The sequence below is a fragment of the Arachis duranensis genome, chromosome 3 (assembly GCF_000817695.3).
Source record: "Arachis duranensis cultivar V14167 chromosome 3, aradu.V14167.gnm2.J7QH, whole genome shotgun sequence".
Lineage (NCBI taxonomy): Eukaryota > Viridiplantae > Streptophyta > Magnoliopsida > Fabales > Fabaceae > Arachis > Arachis duranensis.
This window is the reverse complement of record NC_029774.3, coordinates 5,955,818-5,974,571: the sequence shown is the minus strand read 5'-3', so window position 1 is coordinate 5,974,571 and position 18,754 is coordinate 5,955,818. Positions and strand designations below refer to the sequence as shown.

General features: G+C 37.3%; 2 protein-coding genes across 2 annotated transcripts in view; both read right to left on the bottom strand.

The window, feature by feature from the left end:
* Nucleotides 1-753: 753 nt before the first annotated feature.
* Nucleotides 754-4,478, bottom strand: LOC127745422 (disease resistance protein RUN1-like). The gene is made up of 5 exons (XM_052258102.1): nt 3,979-4,478; nt 2,706-3,804; nt 2,352-2,627; nt 1,421-2,254; nt 754-1,323 (listed from the first exon to the last, which is right to left on the bottom strand). The coding sequence occupies exons 1-5, from the start codon at nt 4,476-4,478 to the stop codon at nt 754-756; spliced, it is 3,279 nt and encodes a 1,092-aa protein (XP_052114062.1).
* Nucleotides 4,479-6,017: 1,539 nt separating this feature from the next.
* LOC127739686 (disease resistance protein RPV1-like) overlaps nt 6,018-18,754 on the bottom strand; it is a 14,660-nt gene continuing 1,923 nt past the window's right edge. The window contains exons 2-5 of the mRNA XM_052259195.1: nt 7,952-9,053; nt 7,591-7,872; nt 6,768-7,502; nt 6,018-6,693 (exon numbers count right to left, since the gene is read on the bottom strand). Of these exons, the coding sequence (XP_052115155.1) occupies nt 6,124-6,693; nt 6,768-7,502; nt 7,591-7,872; nt 7,952-9,053 (2,689 nt within the window). The 3' untranslated portion in view covers nt 6,018-6,123. The remainder of the gene's footprint in view (nt 6,694-6,767; nt 7,503-7,590; nt 7,873-7,951; nt 9,054-18,754) is intronic.

The window sequence follows — 18,754 nt, the reverse complement described above, 5'->3', positions numbered from 1 at the left end:
TATTTAGAAAAAGATCAATGAGTTTGGTCAAGACATCTTCTTGTTAGAACCAAACAACAAATGAAATTGGCGCAACAGAGAAGGCGGCACTGGCCAATCTAGCAAGACTATCAGGAGAAGGCTTTGAGAAATTGATGAGTGATTATAAACTTGACGCATTGCTAACACCTGATTCAAGTGTTGCATCTGTGCTTACTATTGTATAACTATAATAGTATAATGTCTTTTTGTGTGTCCTATTTGAAAAAATTTACGTGTAATAATGAATCTTAACTTCTTGGTTAAAGTGAGTATTGTCTGGTTATCTTTCTCAATATAACTAATTTTTTAGCTTTTTTTCTATTTTTAGCTAATTGGTAAAAAAGATATATACCTTGGATTCTCTGTAGATATAATACAAATTGATCTTTCACTTTAGCAACTTCTGTATAATTTTTTTTCCAGCTAGCTAACTCAAATTCTAAACAAAAACTAATAATTCTTTGTTATTTAGTCCAAGTAATGAGGTTCTCAACCGTTATTTTTTGAGATTGTCCTTTGTACTCGATTGCTGGAATTTATAGGTCTTTACTCTTATATCATATTGGCTTAGGATCATTTATGGACAAATGAATAAACATGAAAAACAGAAATGACAGACACATTGTGCTAAAATAATACTTTTCATTTACAATAAGCAAGAAAACTAATAAACACTTTACACATTTTCCAATACAACATTTTAATTAATTTTATGAATATAAATATTGCAAGCTATTGGTCATCTTGAATTTCCAGAAACTTGTGCTTCTGATTGTAAGCTAAAGAGTTGGCGCTATACATCTTCTCTGGGTTTAAATGTTCCAAATCTTCCTTAGATACCCAACGGTACCCACAACTCTTCACTTCTACTACTTCTTCTGGATAACGAGCCAATGCAACCAATTCAATACCATCAAGATCAGATACTCCTTCTTTTAAAGCACTTACAAAATTATTAATAAAAACATCCCTGGATAAAAACATTAACAACATATGATCTAATTCAGTTGTGATCCAATCTTTCTTAAGACGTATTGGAGCAATGGAACAAACGGCCTTATCTGGATTACGACGAAAACCACAACCAAATAGAATAGGAGGATATTCAGTTGGAGCATCATCATCATGTACAACAAATGCCACACAACAGGCAATGCCAATCCAATTATTGTCATCCACAATGGGAGATGAATCCACTTTCATTGAATTACCTGTATTCTGTTTGTTGAACCACCTTGGAATTTTATTTTCCGGAATAATAACTTTAATGGTGCATCTGGGCAAAGAGCATTGCATGTTCACCTGCCACCATACAAATTAGGTATGCTTAACATCATAAGTTCATAATATACAGAGAGAAAAGCAAAAGGGAAAACAAAGGAGGAATTGAGGCTGGCACCTGAATCATTTTTATCATCCATGAAATAACTGTGACAGCACAACCTTTCTTGTCACTCAAATTGGGGCAGTTGAAAACATATAATCCTCCATAGTAAAATCTTCTATGGCTACCTCCTCCTATGGGCAAAAGGGTACTTGGAAACCACTTTAGTTTCTTACAGTACTGCAAGTTCAACTCCCTTAGCTTGGGAAGTTCCTTGATGCAATGAGGTAGTGTAACAAAATTGTTCCCCCCTATGTTTAAACGTTCTAAACAACATAACTGTCCAATAGCATCAGGAATTTCAACTAGATTACAGAAACTTATGTCAAGAGATTCCAAAGCTGGGAAACGAGACAAAGAAGGCACCAATAAACCAACTGAATTGGGACACCATCTAGAAGAGAAAAAATGGAGAGGCCTTGTAAGAGTTTTGCATATGGAGGATGTCATGTGCCTTTGTACACTTTGACCTGTATTCAACTGCTTGCTTTGCCTTGGTTGCTCTAACAACTGATCTTTAAGTAATTTCCAACAGCCAGATAGATTTAAATTATAAAGAGAATTAAGATCAAATATGTTGTTGGGAATACTAACAAGACTTCTGCAGTTTTCCAGATTCAAGTAACCGAGGTTTTTTAAACAGCCAATGGATGGATGAAGGCGAACAAGTTTAACACATCCTTTAAGATCTAGTCGCAAAAGATTTGGGGCCTGAGATAAATTTGGTATGTTTACAAGGCTTTTGGAATAGCATAGTTCCAAATGTGTCAAATTATGTAGATCCTGTAATGTCAAGAGAGTGAGATAGAAAGGTAAGAAGAATCTTAAGCCATAATACAAACAAGAAGACTACTTGTAATAATAGAAAAATGTTAAGGATTTGAGAACGATTCGAAGCTACTTTTGTTAAAATCAACATGAGTAAAGATGGTGGTATCTACCATACCTTTATTCCCTCCCAGAGTTCTTTGATGTTGCTGTGATGCAGGATTAATTTAACGAGTTTATTTGGCTGAAAGCTTGATGGCAAACATGTAAAAGGATATTCTTTCCATTCAATATATCCCAACTCTCTAGAAAGAAAATTAAGGCATCCCGAGAAATTCACTTCTCTGAGTATGAGTAATTTAAGGCAGCTCATTTGTGATAATGCTTCAACTGATAACTCTTCCCTAATTTCAAGAAATCTTGGTAGAACTATGGCTTCAAGATTTTCTGCTATCTGAAACATTAGAACTTTTAAAATTATTCAGTTTCTAAAAATGGCAGCCAACAACAATATTCTCAATAACTATTTTACCTTGTTTTCCCGCAAGACATTGCTTAGATCCTTTTGATTCCATAACCTGCTCCACTTTCTTGGCTCTTTGGGTGATTTTTCTCGAACAATACTTCTACCCAACTCTCTCAACAGATCATGCATAACTATGGCCGACCGGTCACAAGTTATAAGTGATTTATCAATGAGAATTCTTATACCAATATCAGGATGAAACCCTCGAATACATAAAATGTTCTTTACATAATATTCATTCTCGTTAGAAAAAAAACATGCAATATCAAGAAACATTTCCTTTTCCATATCCTCAAGTCCATCATAACTTATTCGTAACACATCCATAATATCTTTTGTTGGGTTTTCTCTCAATCTAACCAAAGCACTACTCCATTCGGATATACTTCGGCCAAACAAAAAAGAACCCAATACTTTAATTGCTAATGGCAGTCCATTAGCATATGTTAATGCAGAATTTGTCAGGCTTTCATAACCTTCTATAACATGGTTACATTTGAAAGCTTTTCTACAAAATAATTGGAGAGCATTCTCATCATTTAAGAGTTGAACTTTGTAAACATCATCCACTCCATGCTCTCTCAATATATGTTCATCTCTAGAAACTATGATTATTCTGCTCCCTCTACTTAGCCATTCCCGTTTTAAAGCCAAATTCTCCAACTGAATCCCCTGATCAACATTATCCAGAACTATGAGAACCTTTCTATGGCATAAATACTTTTGAATCAAATTAGTTGCTGCCGAAAGATTGCATAGTAGAAATTCTTCTTCCACGAAAGCTTGACAAAGAAGTTGCTTTTTCACACCAATTGGACCACAATCTGCATAAGTTTTGCTTACATCATCCATAAAGCATGAAATGTCGTATTGATGAGAGATTTTTTCATATAAAATGGTGGCAAGAGTTGACTTTCCTATGCCACCCATTCCACAAATGCCTAAAACTCGAACATCATCATGTGAGTCCAAAACTAGAAGCTTTTCTAGTTCTTCTAAATGGGAGTACATCCCAACTACATCATTAGATAGACTTGATGATGGTTTGGGACTCAATATGTTTGTTACCGCTTTGACAATTTTTTCAATCTCAGCAGATTGTGACCTAGAAAAAAAGAGAGAAAAACACAAAATCTTCACGACAGCACAAGAAAATGACAATAGATGAGACACCAACCATAATTGTTTAATAAAAGCTTTGAAATGTGTTAATTAATATTAGATTGGTGATCAAATTATTTCAAAAGAATAAACAGAAAACATAAAATTGGTTACTCACTTATCCTTGAGATCCCAGCCAGAGAGATTGGCTACTTGTGTTAGAGCTCCCCTCCATCTTGCCACTTGCTCCATCATCTCTGCATCATCTTTGAATCTTTCTTCGTGTTTCATAAATGCTTTTTCAAAATTTCCACTTTGCCTTCTCACCTCAGTTGGACTCACATCATAGAAAACTGGCAGAACAGTGTGTCCTGGGATTTGAATGCAATCAGCTATGTTTGCGAGTTCTTGCAAGCACCATGTGGAGGAAGCATAGTTGATAGAGAAGACCACAATCAGAACCTGTGATCCTTCAATTGCTTGCAGAAGCCCTGCAGATATAGGTCCTCCTTTCTCGATTTTTGTATCATCCTTGAAGGCAAGTACGCCGTGTCTGTGGAAAGCAGCAAAAAGATGATCGGTGAAGTTGAAGCGAGTCTCGCCTCTGAAACTCACAAACACATCATATTTCCAATTCTTCCTGTGAGACAATGTGCTCTGGATTCTCACGCATTCCATTATACAGTGAATATACTGTGTGAACTATTGAACTGTGAATATGAATGCAATAAGGATTACTTCTATGGAAATGAGATGCTACATTTTAGTTTTTACTAGAAACGTGTTAACCTTTATTAGCTTCAAATTTGACGCGCATTCCTTTTATAACTCTCTGTGATGGATGGCTAAGATCTGTAAGGATCCATAATCAATGGAATAATTCGGATAATTGTTCATTGTTGTATGTGATGGTTTAGGGTTATGATTTCTTGAATTGAAGCAACCAATGAAAGCATTATTAGCTTGCTATTTATTTAATTTAGGCACATTATTTGAAAATTATAAATTTCTGGTTGAACTTGTTGGCAGGGCCATTAGCTGTCTATGTTCTTGATGTAATTTCGGGGATTAACTACAAGTCTACAATGATCCAGCAACTATAACTTGGCCTAAGTAAATTTCCTCAAGGTGGATTCAAACAATTTCTTAATCAAAATGGGCTTAAAGGGAAGAGACTTGGAATAGTAAGGAACCCATTCTTTGGCCCTTTCGCCTCTGATGTGGTTCAACACTTTGAGAAGCATTTTGAGACATTAAGGTAAAAAGTAATGTAAGCTTTACAAGTTTGATTTTCCGAAATATTTCATTTTCTCAATCAATACATGTACCTAATTCAAATGTATATATATAATGAAAATTGAAGAAAACAAGGGGCAGTTTTGGTAGATAATCTCCAGATAATCAATATCAATGATATCTTAAATGTGACCAAAAGTGGTGAGGCAGTAGTACTTGCTGCTGAGTTCAAACTATCCTTGAATTCATATCTCAAGAACTTGGTGGTTTCGCCGGTGAGATCCTTGGCGGATGTTATAGCCTTTAACCAAAAGAATGCAGATTTGGTTTGTATAATCAAATGTTTCCTTCATTGACAAAACTTGATTAATTTTATGCAGAACATCAAAAGTTCAGTGATTAACTCTTGCTTCAAATAACTACTATTTAGGAAAAGATCAATGAGTTTGGTCAAGACATCTTCTTGTTAGCCCAAACAACAAATGGAATTACCGCGACAGCAAGACTATCAAGAGAAGGCTTTGAGAAACTGGTGAGTGATATAAACTTGATGCATTGGTAACACCTAGTTCAAGTGTTGCACCTTTGCTTGCCATTGGAGGATTCCCTGGAACAAATGGGTTTGCAGGGTATGATAGTAAGGATGTTTCATTTGGTATAAATTTTGGTGGTTTGCAAGGATCAGAATCAAAGCTAATTGGGATTGTATATAGATTTGAAGAAAGTCCCTTCCAGTTTAACTTGCAAGAACAAGACCATTAAGTTTTTCAATACTGTCATATATATAGTCAATTTGCCTCAATACGGTTGTTGTATAATGTCTTTTTATGTGTCCTATTTGAACAAATTCACGTGTAATAAACTAATAACAGCTTCTTGGCTAAAGTGAATGTATTCTGGTTCTGTATCAATACAGATATTCTTTAACTTTTTTCCGTTTTTAGCTAGTTTGTAACAATATCTTGCATACCTTGGGTTAGAATATACTCTTGTTGATGTTCAATATTTAGAAAATAACTTTTTGGAAGGGGTTAATAGGAATATATGATACAACCAGAAGTATAGACAAAATACAGATACAACATTTTCATTGAATTGCCAAAAACTTGCGCTTCTTATTCTGAGTTGAAGAATCGGCGCTATGCATCATTGTTGGGTTTAATTGTTCCAGATCTTCCTTACATACCCAACGGTAACCACAACTCTTCACTTGTATTATTTCTTCTGGATATTCACTCCTGGTGGCCAATTCAATACCATCAAGATCACATCTTCCCTCTTTTAAATGACTTGTATAATGATCAATGATCTTGTCCCGGGAGAAAAATATTAGCAACATATGATCTAATTCAGTTGTGATAAAATCTTTCTTAAGACGTATTGGAACCGCAAAATAAGTTCCCCCAGAGCGAAGACGAAAACCGCATCCAATATCACCAGCATGTTTGGGTTCTTCAGGCAATTGAGTTGGAGTATCATGTACAACAAATGTCACACAACAAGCAATGCCAATAATCCGATTATTGTCATTCAGAATGGGAGATGGATCCAGCTTCATTGAACTACCCTCTTTCTGATTGTTGAACCACCTTGGAATTTGAGTTCCTGGAATAACAACTTGAATGACGCATCTAGGTGAAGAGGATTGCATGTTCACCTGCACCATACAAATTAGATATACAGAGAGAAAATAAAAGGGGAAAAGAAAGGATGAGAAAATGAAGCTGGCACCTGAATCATTTTTATCATCCATGAAATAACTGCGAGACAACAACCTACGTTGTCACTCAAATTAGGGCAGTTGAAAACACATATTGCTCCATATATTCCTCCATAGTGAACTCTTCCACTGGTACCTCCTAACGGCAAAAGGTTCCTAGGCAACCACTTTAGTTGCTTACAGTACTGCAAGTTCAACTGCCTTAGCTTGGGAAGTTCATTGATGGAATGAGGTAGCATAACAATATTGTTTCCCCCTATGTTTAAATCTTCTAAACAATGTAACTGTCCAATAACATCAGGGATTTCAACTAGATTACAAAAACTTATGTCAAGAGTTACCAAAGGGAAATGAGACAAAGAAGACACCAACAAACCAACTGAATTGGCACGCCTTCTAGAAGACCGAAAATTGAGAGGCCTTGTAAGAGCTTTGCATATAGAGGATGCCACACTTTGCTTGTTCTCTAACAACCGATATCCAATTAATTTCGAACAGCCAGATAAATTTAAATCACAAAGAGATCTAAGACCAAATACATTGCTGGGAATACTAACAAGACTTTTGCAGTTTTCCAGATTCAAGAAACTAAGCTTTTCTAGAGCACCAATGGATGTATCAAGGTGAACAAGTTTCACACATCCTTTAAGATTTATGTGCGAAAGATTTGGGGCCTGAGATAAATTTGGTATCTTTACGAGACTTTTGGAATAACATAGCTCTAAATGTGTCAATTTATGTAGATCCTGCAATAAAAGAAAAGAGAAAGAATGAAAAAATTGTCCTATTGTTTTCATTCAAATAAAATCAGCATCGATAAGATATCTACTATACCTTTATTCCCTCCCAGAGTTCTTTGACGTTACTATGACGTAGGATTAATTTAACGAGTTGAGTTGGTTGAAAGCTTGATGGCAAACATGTGAAAGGATATTCTTTCCAAGAAAGATATCCCAACTCATTAGAAAGAAAATGCAGCCTGCCTGGGAAATTCACTTTCACTTGGCCAAGTTTGAGTAACTTTAGGCGACTCATTTTTGATAAAGCTTCTAATGACAACTCTTCTCTTATTTCATCATTTGTTGGCAAAACTATGGCTTCAACATTCTCTGCTGGCTGAAACATCACACCTTTTTAGAATATCAGATTTTTAAAAAATGTTAGCCAAGAACAATGTTTTAAATAACTATTTTACCTTGTTTTCTCGCAAGACATTGCTTAGATCCTTGTGATTCCATAACCTGCTCCACTTTCTCGGTTTTTTGGGTGATTTTTCTCGAACAATACTTCTTCCCAAGTCTCTCAACAAATCGTGCATAGTGATCTTCCACCGATCCCGGGTTATGAGTGATTTTTCAATGAGAACTTTTATACCAATATCAGGATGGAATCCTCGAATACGTAAAATATCTTTTACATAGTTTTCAATGTCATTGGGAAAAAAACAGGCAATATCAAGAAATATGTCTTTTTCGTCATCCTCAAGTCCATCAAAACTGATTCGAAGCACATCCATAATATCTTTTGTTGGAGTTTCTTTCAGTCTAACCAATGCACTACTCCATTCAGAGACATCTCGCCCAAACAAAAATGAGCCCAATACTTTAATTGCTAAAGGAAGTCCATTAGCATATGCTAATGCAGAATCTGTCAGGCTTTCATAATCTTTTGCAACATGATTACGTTTGAAAGCTTTTCTGCAAAACAATTGGTTAGCATTCTCATCATTTAAGAGTTGAACTTTGTAAACATCATCCACTTCATACTCTCTCAATATATGCTCATCTCTAGAAACTATGATTATTCTACTCCCTCTACCTAACCGTTCCCTTTTTAAAGCCAACTTCTCCAACTGAATTCTCTGATCAACATTATCCAAAACTATGAGAACCTTTCTATAGTGTAACATATTTTGAATCAAATTATCTGCCATTGAAATGTTGCATATTAGAGAATCTTCTTCCATGAAAGCTGGACAAAGAAGCTGCTTTTTCATACCAAGTGAACCACAATCTCTATATGTTTTACTTACATCATCCATAAAGCATGAAACATCATATTGATGAGAGATTTTTTCATATAATCTGCAAGCAAGAGTTGTTTTTCCTATACCACCCATTCCACAAATCCCTACAACTCGAACATCATCATCTGAGTCCAAAACTAGAAGCTTCCCTAGTTCTTGTAGAGAGAACTCCATCCCAACTACTATATCATTAGATAGACTCGATGATGGTCTGGGACTCAATATCTTGGTCACTGTTTTGACAATTTTTTCAATTTCAGCAGAATGTGACCTAGAAAGAACAAGAAAAAAAAAGAAGAGAGAAACAAAAATCTTCACACAAGACAGCAGAAGAAAACCTACATATATAAGATAATGTAATAGATAATCTATCAAGTATCAACCATAATTGTGTATGTGAAGAAATAAAAATCATTTTTTCTTTGTTTAAATAATGCAAGTTGAAAAATATAGATGTTAGTAAAAGTAGCCTGTAAAAGTTGCATTAGTTATCAGGTTTGACTATATTGAAAGATAATATTAAAAGAGAATTACTTAGTAGAAGATTTTGGTTAGAGTGTTATTAACTTACAATTTATGAATTATACAAGTTGATAATATTATAAATTGTAGTGTAATTTCATTGTTTATAAATTAGTATAAATAGGTTGAGTTAACTTAATTTTGCATTCCACAAGAGAAAATTATAAAATTTTATTGAGTGTTATGGCTCCAAATTTGTTTTATACATAGTTATCAGAATCGAACCGGTGATCAAATCGATCAGGTTACTGGGTCACTGGGTCATTGATTCAACCGGTGGGTCATTAGTCGAACCGGTCAACCCGGTATAATTAAATAATTGTATCAAATTTAATTATTTTTTTATTATAAGTACTTTTATTTTGTTTTTATAAAAATAATTATTATTTTTAAATTTTAATACTTTATTAATTAGTTTATATTTATTTTATTATTATGTTATTATAGGTAAAAACTCACGTTGTTTTCATGTGAAGTTGATATTTAAGAATCGTCAGATGATTTGACAAGTTTGACTAAATATCATCTAATAATTTTCAACTATCAACTTTATATAAAAACAACTGCATGTGAGTCTTTATCTATTTTTATATAATTATTAAAAAATGATATTAATAAATATCATATAATCATGAAAGAAATAAATTATGATTAATAAAAAAGATTGCTATATATATATTTTAATTCGTAAATAAATTAATAAGAGACATTGCAGGTGGGTGGTGCAATCATCCTTGTTGCATTCGAAACCCAAGGTCGTCATTTTGGAAAAATTTTCAAAATTCATAAGCTATGACACTTGGCAAGACATGGAGCATATGGAGCACGGTGGAACGCAGGTGCGCCGATGCGACGTAAGTTTCCCTTCAACTGCCACTCGAGTAGTTCGGTCCGGTCCGATTTTCACCGATTCATTCTAAATTTGACCGGTTCGTACCGATTTTTTGTCTTGAATGATTTTAAACTTGGATTGGACCGATGTGAGGTCCGGTTTACTAGTTTTTTAATCGAACCGATCGGTCTAGTCCGGTTTTGACAATAATAGTTTTATATATATCAAGTAATTAGTCATTTTTTTATTAGAGAAGATCTATCTTGTATTTTTTTTATCTTTTGGTTATATTTGAATCGAGTGTTTACACCATTTAATTTAGTAGTAATAGCTATTGTGGGTGTATTTGGGACTTTGGTTTTGCATAAAATATAAAAAATTATCACTTTATATTTGTTAGAGATTTTGTTAAAGTAGAATACTTATCCAATTTTGTAAGTTTGATACATTATATTTTTTTACTGAAATATTTGGTATTTCATTTGTATTTAAGGTAAAAATTTTACACTGTCACGGCCCAAAATGAGTCATGACCAATGCTAAGAAAAAATAGTCTCCTAACAAGTCTAATAGACTCAAATAAATACTTATACATTTTTAATAAAAATTAAAATAATTAAAATTGGTTGGATCCTGCCTGTGATATATAGAACATATAATATCTAGAAACTTGACAAATAATAGGTATCATTGCATATCGTTAGGCTAGCAACACCTTTGCTGGAGTCTGAGTTAGATGCATCTAAGTTAATGTCATAACCGTGGTTAACTACAGTTTTTTAATACGAGCCTTCCAAACCAATTCAAACCATATAATTTCAAATACAACAAATCTTTGATCTTTCAAATATATAAGGTATTTGTTAGGTGGGTAACCTGAAATAGTTGGATTAGGCTTGAAGGATTGGCCCAAACGTCAAGAGAAGGTGGTCTCCGACTTGTTCGCGTTCGGGAGCCATCATCCGAGTTGTATGTTTGAAGGAATGGGGGTGGTACCTGCAAAGACACTCTGATGCCTAAGTTAGCAATGGGCTAGCAGGTTTAAGAGTATTGGAACTTAGTGTTACCTGAGTGTGTCAGTGTATTTATAGTGGTGATCCAATAATCACCGTTGGTGTAGTTCCACTTCTGAAGGTGGATAACCGTCTCTTTATCTTAGGGTTGTTAAGATATTGCTTCTGGAAGTGGATGAGAGATTTTAGAGGGCAGTTACTTATTTGAATAAGTGTTATCTGCCAGCTCATGTCGAGCCTGACCTCTTTGGGGAGGAGCCTATGTCTAGCCCGACCTCTTTCGATGAGGTCGGGTAAGTGGTGAAAGCCCATCTTTGGGTTGGGCCTTTTTGGCTTACTTGGATCCTAGACCATAGTATGGGCAAGCTGAGGCAGCCAATGAAGTCATTCTAGCCGGGTTAAAAAAAAGGCTACAAGATGCAAAGGGAGCTTGGGGTGAAGAACTCCCTCAAGTATTATTGGCATATTGGACTACACCTCAGTATGCCACGCGGGAGAAACACCCTTCCGACTTGCCTAGGCATAGAAGCCATGATACTAGTGGAAGTCAACAAGCAAAGTCCAAGGGTGAGGTTCTACATTTCTTGGACCCCTTTTGCCCAGTTCACCGACTCTACATTCATACTGGCTACCAAATTTCCGAATGTAGAGTCGGTGAACTGGGTACCATTATCCGTGGTGATGAAATGGGGAATTCCATACCTGGTAATGATTTTCTTGTAGAGAAATTTTTGACTTCTCTGAGCTATAATGGTGGCCAAAGGTTCTGCTTCAATCCATTTTGTGAAGTAGTCTACTCCTACTATGAGGTATTTTACTTGTTCAGGCGTTTGGGGAAAAGGTCCGAGTAGATCTACTCCCCATTTTGCAAAAGGTCATGGAGAAGTTATACTAATGAGTTCCTCAGGGGGAGCGACGTGGAAGTTAGCATGCATTTGGCATGGTTGACACTTCTTCATGAACTCGGTGACATCCTTCTGCAAGGTCGGCCAATAGAACCAGGCTCGGATGACTTTCCTGGCCAAAGACCTTGCTCCGAGATGGTTCCCACAGATACCATTGTGCACCTCCTCTAAAACTTTTGTTGTCTTTGAGGTCGGGACGCACTTTAACAATAGTGTGGATATTCCTCTTTTATAGAGAATATTTTTCACTAAGGTGTAGTTTTGTACCTCCCTCCAAATTTTTTTGGCTTCTTTTTCCTCCTTGAGTAGGATGTCAAATTTTATGTATTCGATAAAAGGGGTTATCCACCCGAATTCCAACCCAGATACCTCCAGGACATCTTGTTTAGCCTCTGTTTTTGTGACAGAAGGTTCTTGGAGAATTTCCTAGATTAGGCTTCTATTATTCTCTCCTGGCTTGGTACTTGCTAATTTGGAGAGGGCGTCTGCTCTGCTGTTAAGATCCCGAGTTATATGTCTGACCTAGGTTTCTGAGAATCGCCTAAGATACTCCAAAGTTTTGTCTAAGTACCTTTTTATATTTGAGTCTTTAGCCTGATACTCTCCATAGATTTGAGAAGTCACTACTTGAGAGTCGCTGAAGACCACTACTTTAGTTGCACCGACTTCTTCGGCTAACTTCAACCCGGCAATCAAGGCTTCATATTCTGCTTGGTTGTTGGAGGCTGGGAATTCAAACTTCAGGGAGACCTCTATTTGGGTTTCCTCTTGGTTGACTAGTATTATGCCTGCACTGCTTCCAATTTTGTTGGAAGAACCATCCACATACAATTTCCAAGTTGTGGAGGCCTCCTCTTGATCTCCTGCGTATTCTGCCAAGAAGTCAGTTAGGCATTAGCCTTTAATTGCTGTCCGAGTTTCATACCTTAGGTCGAACTCGGATAGTTCTATAGCCCATTGAACCATTCTGCCCACAATGTCTGTTTTGAAAAATTTGCTTCATGGGCTGGTTCGTTCGAACTCTTATTGTATGAGTTTAAAAATAAGGTCGTAGCCTTCGAGATGCCACTATTAAGGCAAACGCAAACTTCTCGAGTTTTTGGTACCTTAACTCGGGGTCTTGTAGAGCTTTGCTGGTGAAGTATACTAGATGCTGCCCGACCTCATCTTCCCGTATCAGTGCTGATGCCACAGCCTTTTTAGCTACAGACAAATACAGGACGAGTTCTTCCCCAATTTTAGGTCGGGTCAGAATGGGAGGTTGGCTCAGAAACCTTTTGAACTCCTGGAAAGCTTCTTCGCATTCTGGAGTCCATTTGAACTGGCATCCTTTTCTTAGTAGAGAGAAAAGTGGTAGGATCTTAATGTTGATCCTGCTAAAAACCTGGAGAGAGCTGCAAGTCTGCCATTCAACTGCTGGACTTCTCTTAAACAGGTCGGACTCTTCTTTCCAGGACTACTCTACACTTATCAGGGTTAGCTTCTATCCCCCTTTGTGTTAGCATAAACCCTAGAAATTTTCTAGCCTCCACTGCAAAGGTGCATTTTGCGGGATTCAATCTCATCCCGTGCGTTCTTATGGTGCTGAAGACTTGTGAGAGGTCGGTCAAGAGGTCGGCTTCATCATTGGTTTTTGTTAGCATGTCGTCTATGTATACCTCCATTAAATTTCCAAGGTGAAGAGCAAACACTTTTTTCATCAGCCTTTGGTATGTGGCTCCTGCATTTTTTAACCCAAAAGGCATGACCACATAGCAATAATTTGCTCTAGGCGTGATGAAGGATGTCTTCTGCTGGTCCGGCTTATACATCAGGATTTGATTATATCCCGAGTATGCATCCATGAACGACAAGTATTGGTAGCCCGAGCTGGAATCTACCAAAGTATCAATATTGGGGAGAGGATATGGGTCTTTTGGACATGCCTTGATAAAGTTGGTGTAGTCAACGCACATCCTTCACTTGCCGTTCGGCTTCTTGACCAGCACCACATTTGCTAGCCAAGCCGGGTATTTGACCTCTTTGATAAAGCCGGCTTCTAGGAGGGCTTGTATTTGCTCTTCGACCACTTAAGCTCGTTGATGACCGAGCTTCCGTCTTCTCTGTTGGACAGGTCGGGATCCTAGGTATAGTGACAATTTGTGCGCCATGAGCGCGGGATCTATTCTTGGCATGTCAGAGGCTTTCCAGGCAAAGAGGTCGGAATTCTCTTGTAGGAGCCTTATCAGCTTCTTTCAAATTGGCTCTCCTATATTGGTGTTTTTTCCATCCTCTTGCCCGATCTGCACTTTTTCAGTCTTCCCTTCGGGCTGTGAACGTAATTCTTCTTTAGCTCGAATTCCCTCGAGCTCAATGGTATTAACTTCCTTGCCTTTATCTCTCAAGTTTAGGCTTCATTGTAGCATTTTCTCGCCAGCTTTTGATCTCCTCTGATAGTTGCTATTCCCTTTGGTGTTGGGAATTTCATGCAAAAGTGGGGGGGTGGATACCACTGCTCCAAGCCGATTTAGGGTCGTTCTTCCTATTATGGCATTATAGGCCGAGCCTACATTGATGACAATGAAGTTGATGCTTAGATTTTTGGATTTCATCCCCTTTCCAAAAGTTGTATGTAGGGGTATGAATCCTAGTGGTTTTATGGGTGTGTCTCCCAATCCATATAGGGTATCAAGGTATGTCCTTAACTCCTTTTCGTCCAATCCTAGTTTGTCAAACGCTGGTTTGAACAGGATGTCTGCCGAGCTCCCCTGATCCACCAGGGTTCTGTGTAGATGGGCATTGGCGAGAGTGCCCAGGTCGCCAGCTTGGTTCTCGTAGCCTGGCGTTTACCTCCATGTTGATGTACTTTTCGGCTCTTTCGTATACATCACTCAAAGAAGTCGGATGTCTTTTCGAGATGGACTGAGAGAAGGGACCTTCTCGGAGTCCATTTACCAGGCCTATGATTACTGCTTCTGTAGGCAGGTCTTGGATTTCTAGGCACGCCTTGTTGAACCTTTCCATGTAGTCTCTCAAAGGTTCTCCGATCTCCTATTTCACCCCTAGGAGACTAGGCGCATGCTTGACTTTGTCTTTCTGAATTGAGAAACGCATAAGGAACTTACGCGAGAGGTCGTCAAAGCTAGTGACCGACCTTGGGGGGAGGCTATTGAACCATTTCATCGCCCCTTTTGTCAAAGTCGTTGGGAAGGCTTTGCAGCGGGTAGCATCAGAAGCGTCGGCTAGGTACATCCGACTTTTGAAGTTGCTCAGGTGATGCTTTGGGTCGGTAGTCCCGTCGTATAGATCTATGTCAGGGCTTTTGAAGTTCTATGAAACTTTTGCCCTCATGATATCTTCAATGAACGGATCTTCTCCCCCAATAATAGGATGTCTTCTCGGTTAGTGCGAGAGCTCCTACCTCGGAGATTAGATTCTAATCTTAAGAGCTTTTCCTCTAGCTCTTTCTGTCGCTCAACTTCTCTCCTTATGTTTCTCTCCGCTTCTCTCTGTCGCTCCAGTTCTTGTTCCAGCTGTTCTAACCATCCTTGATGGCCGTGGAGTAGCCCCATGAGATCGGCAGTGTGAGTTTGTCCCTCCTTTTCTGGTTCGTGTACCCCAGAGGAGATTCCTCTTGGGTCTTTCACACCTGAGGAACCGTCTCGGTGTTGGCTATCTGCTCCCTGCAGAGATATTATGGCTCTGTCATTGTTAACTACATCTTGATGTTCTTGCTCAGATTCAGATGCAGTATGTCCATCCTTATTCTAGTCGTCCGCCATTAGAAGGTGATCTCCTCAGGTCCCCGGCAACGGTGCTAATGTTATGTGGGTAACCTAAAATAGTTGGATTGGGCTTGAAGGATTGGCCCAAACGTCAAGGAAAGGTGGTCTCCGACTTGTTCGCGTTCGGGAGCCGCCGTCTGAGTTGTATATTTGAAGGAATGAGGGGTGGTACCTGCAAAGACACTCTGATGCCTAAGTTAGTAAGGGGGCAAGCAGGTTTAAGAGTATTGGAACTTAGTGTTACCTGAGTGTGTCCGTGTATTTATAGTGGTGAGCCAAAAATCACCGTGGAGTAGTTTCACTTCTGAAGGTGGATATCCGTCCCTTTATCTTAGGGTTGTTGAAATATTGCTTCTGGAAGTGGATGAGAAATTTTAGGGGACAGTTACTTATTTGAATAAGTGTTATTTGCCAGCTCATGTCGATCCTGACCTCTTTGGGGAGGAGCCTATGTCTAGTCCGAACTCTTTCGATGAGGTCAGGTAAGTGGTGAAGGCCCATCTTTGGGTTGGACCTTTTTGGCTTACTTGGATCCTGGACCATAGTATTGGGTCAGGGTATGAATAGTATCAAATCAAATCAAATCAGATAATCCTTTTTCATCAGAAATCTTTTCCAATCATACTTTTTCAATCAAAAAAATTTCAAGCATATTTCACAATTTTAAAATAAGCGAATACCAACAAATACTTCAATGCTTCAAAAATAGATATTCAAGTAAAATCAAACCTTTTGGAATAACGCAAAACTTCATAAAAAATATATATAGTCTCATGTATAGTTCCTAAAGTATAAACTTCATAAAAACGTTCAATTTTAATAAATCAATTATTCTAATTAATTTAAAATCGTTCAAGGCAAATATAGTGAATATAATTCAAAGATCATAATAAATATATGTCAAAAAAATTATAGATGCACAATCAAATAATTATAAATCTAAAGCTTACTCACAATTTGGTCCTTTGAAAATACTGAACCCGGAGTGCCAAAATCCAAGGTGAAGAGGATTGAAGTAGAATGGAACGAAGAGCGCAAAATTTGGATTGGGGCAGCAACAAGGTGGAGCTGGCGATAGTTTGGGTTAGTGATAGGAACAGTTTAGCTCCAACGGCACCAACAATTCCAGTAGCAAGCAAGGTTCACCCGAACGACGACGGCAACGGTAACAGCAACGGTAACGGATGGTTCCTCCTTCTTTGCGTTTCTCTTTCTCTCCGCGAATTCCTCTCTCTTCGAAGCCCCAAATCTGCAACCGCAACGATGACAATAGCGATAGCAATGCCAGTAATGACTGTGGTAGGAACAAGCTCCTCTCCGTTCCTCTGCTCATCACATCTCTTTCTCTCTCAGTCTCGCATTCCACCTCTCTCCTCATTCGTCTTTCTCTATTCCTCTCTAGCTCAACAGCGTCAACGGCTTTCCTTTGTTCTTCTCCTTCTCTTCTATCTTTCCTTTCCTTCTTCCACGTTTTTCCGTCTCGTGTTCTCTCTTTCATTCTTTCTCTCTCTTTGGGCCTCTATACCTTCGACAGCGAAGACAATAGCTACAACTTTCCTTTCTCTCTTTCCTCTCTTTTTCTCTTTCTTCATCCTCTCGCTGTTTTCCTTTTCTTTTCTTTTTTTCATCATTTCAGATTGTGAGAGTGAGCAGAGTTGTGAGAGAAAGAAGAAAAATATCTAAGAATGATCTCACTGTCTTATTTATTTATTTATTTACTTTGATTATTACATACACTTTGTTCGTCCACTTTGTTTTCTAACTGTGTATTAGAGCTTTAAGTGAAATTATATGTCACACTTATTTTAAAGATGTCATTTATGAAATTTGAGAATTAAGATCTAACGATATGATGATCGCATCAACTTTAAAATGTGAAAAGTTCAGTATGATAGTTGTTTATACAACAAGGTGCGTTAGTATTGTGCTTGATATCAAAGAAAAGAAACCGGACTCTATAAAAAAAATGACATGATGTAGGAAAAACGTCGATCAAAAAGCTCTTTTCACCATTCTTTTATTCATCGTAAATAATGTATAGCACGAGGTTGTTTTAGAGAAGATAGCTACCATATTTTGGACCAAGTATTTCTATCATTTGGTTTTGAGTATCGATATATTTTGTGTGTATTTTTGGGACCTAGTTTTGGGTAAAATATTACAAATACCATTATATATTTCGTTAAAAATTTGATTAAGATATTATCTAATTTTATAATTTTATTATATCATATTCTTTAATAAAATATTTGATATTTTGTGTGTGTGTTGAAAGTAGGACGAAAACATAGTTATAAGAATTGGATTGAATTGGTTAGTTTAACCAATAAACCAATGAGTAATTCTTCGCATACAAGCGATTAAGGCTTGTAAGCCTTACAAGTTCAATTAAAACTAACGCTCAAAACACGTTTCCAACCATTCTTCTTCCTCTTCGTCTTCTCCTTCTTCTTTTCTTTCGTTTCTTGCCTTCTCTTTCTCCTTCTTCTTCTTCTTCTTGCTGCACGTTCTTCTTTCTCTTACTCTTCTTCTCCTTTTCTTTCGTTTCTGCACGTTCTTCTTCATCGTCTTCCTCTCCTTCTTCATTTACGTTCTTTTCTCTCTGTTTTATCTTTTTTTTTTTCGATTTTTCATGGTGAAATCGTTTTTGAAGAAGAAGAAGCAGTAGAAGATGAGGAGGAGAAAGAGAAAGAGTTCTGAATTATGCATAAGATGTATTTTAACGAATTTTGGGTGTATTTCTTTAAATCGTTTGGGTGTATTTTCTGTAATCCTTTGGGTGTATTTTCTATAATCGTTTGGGTAAATTCCTGTAACCATTTGGGTGTATTTCTGTAATCCTTTGGGTGTATTTCTGTAATCGTTTGGGTGTATTTCTGAAGTTCCAAATACACCCAAACGATTACAGAAATACACCCAAATGATTACAGAAATAC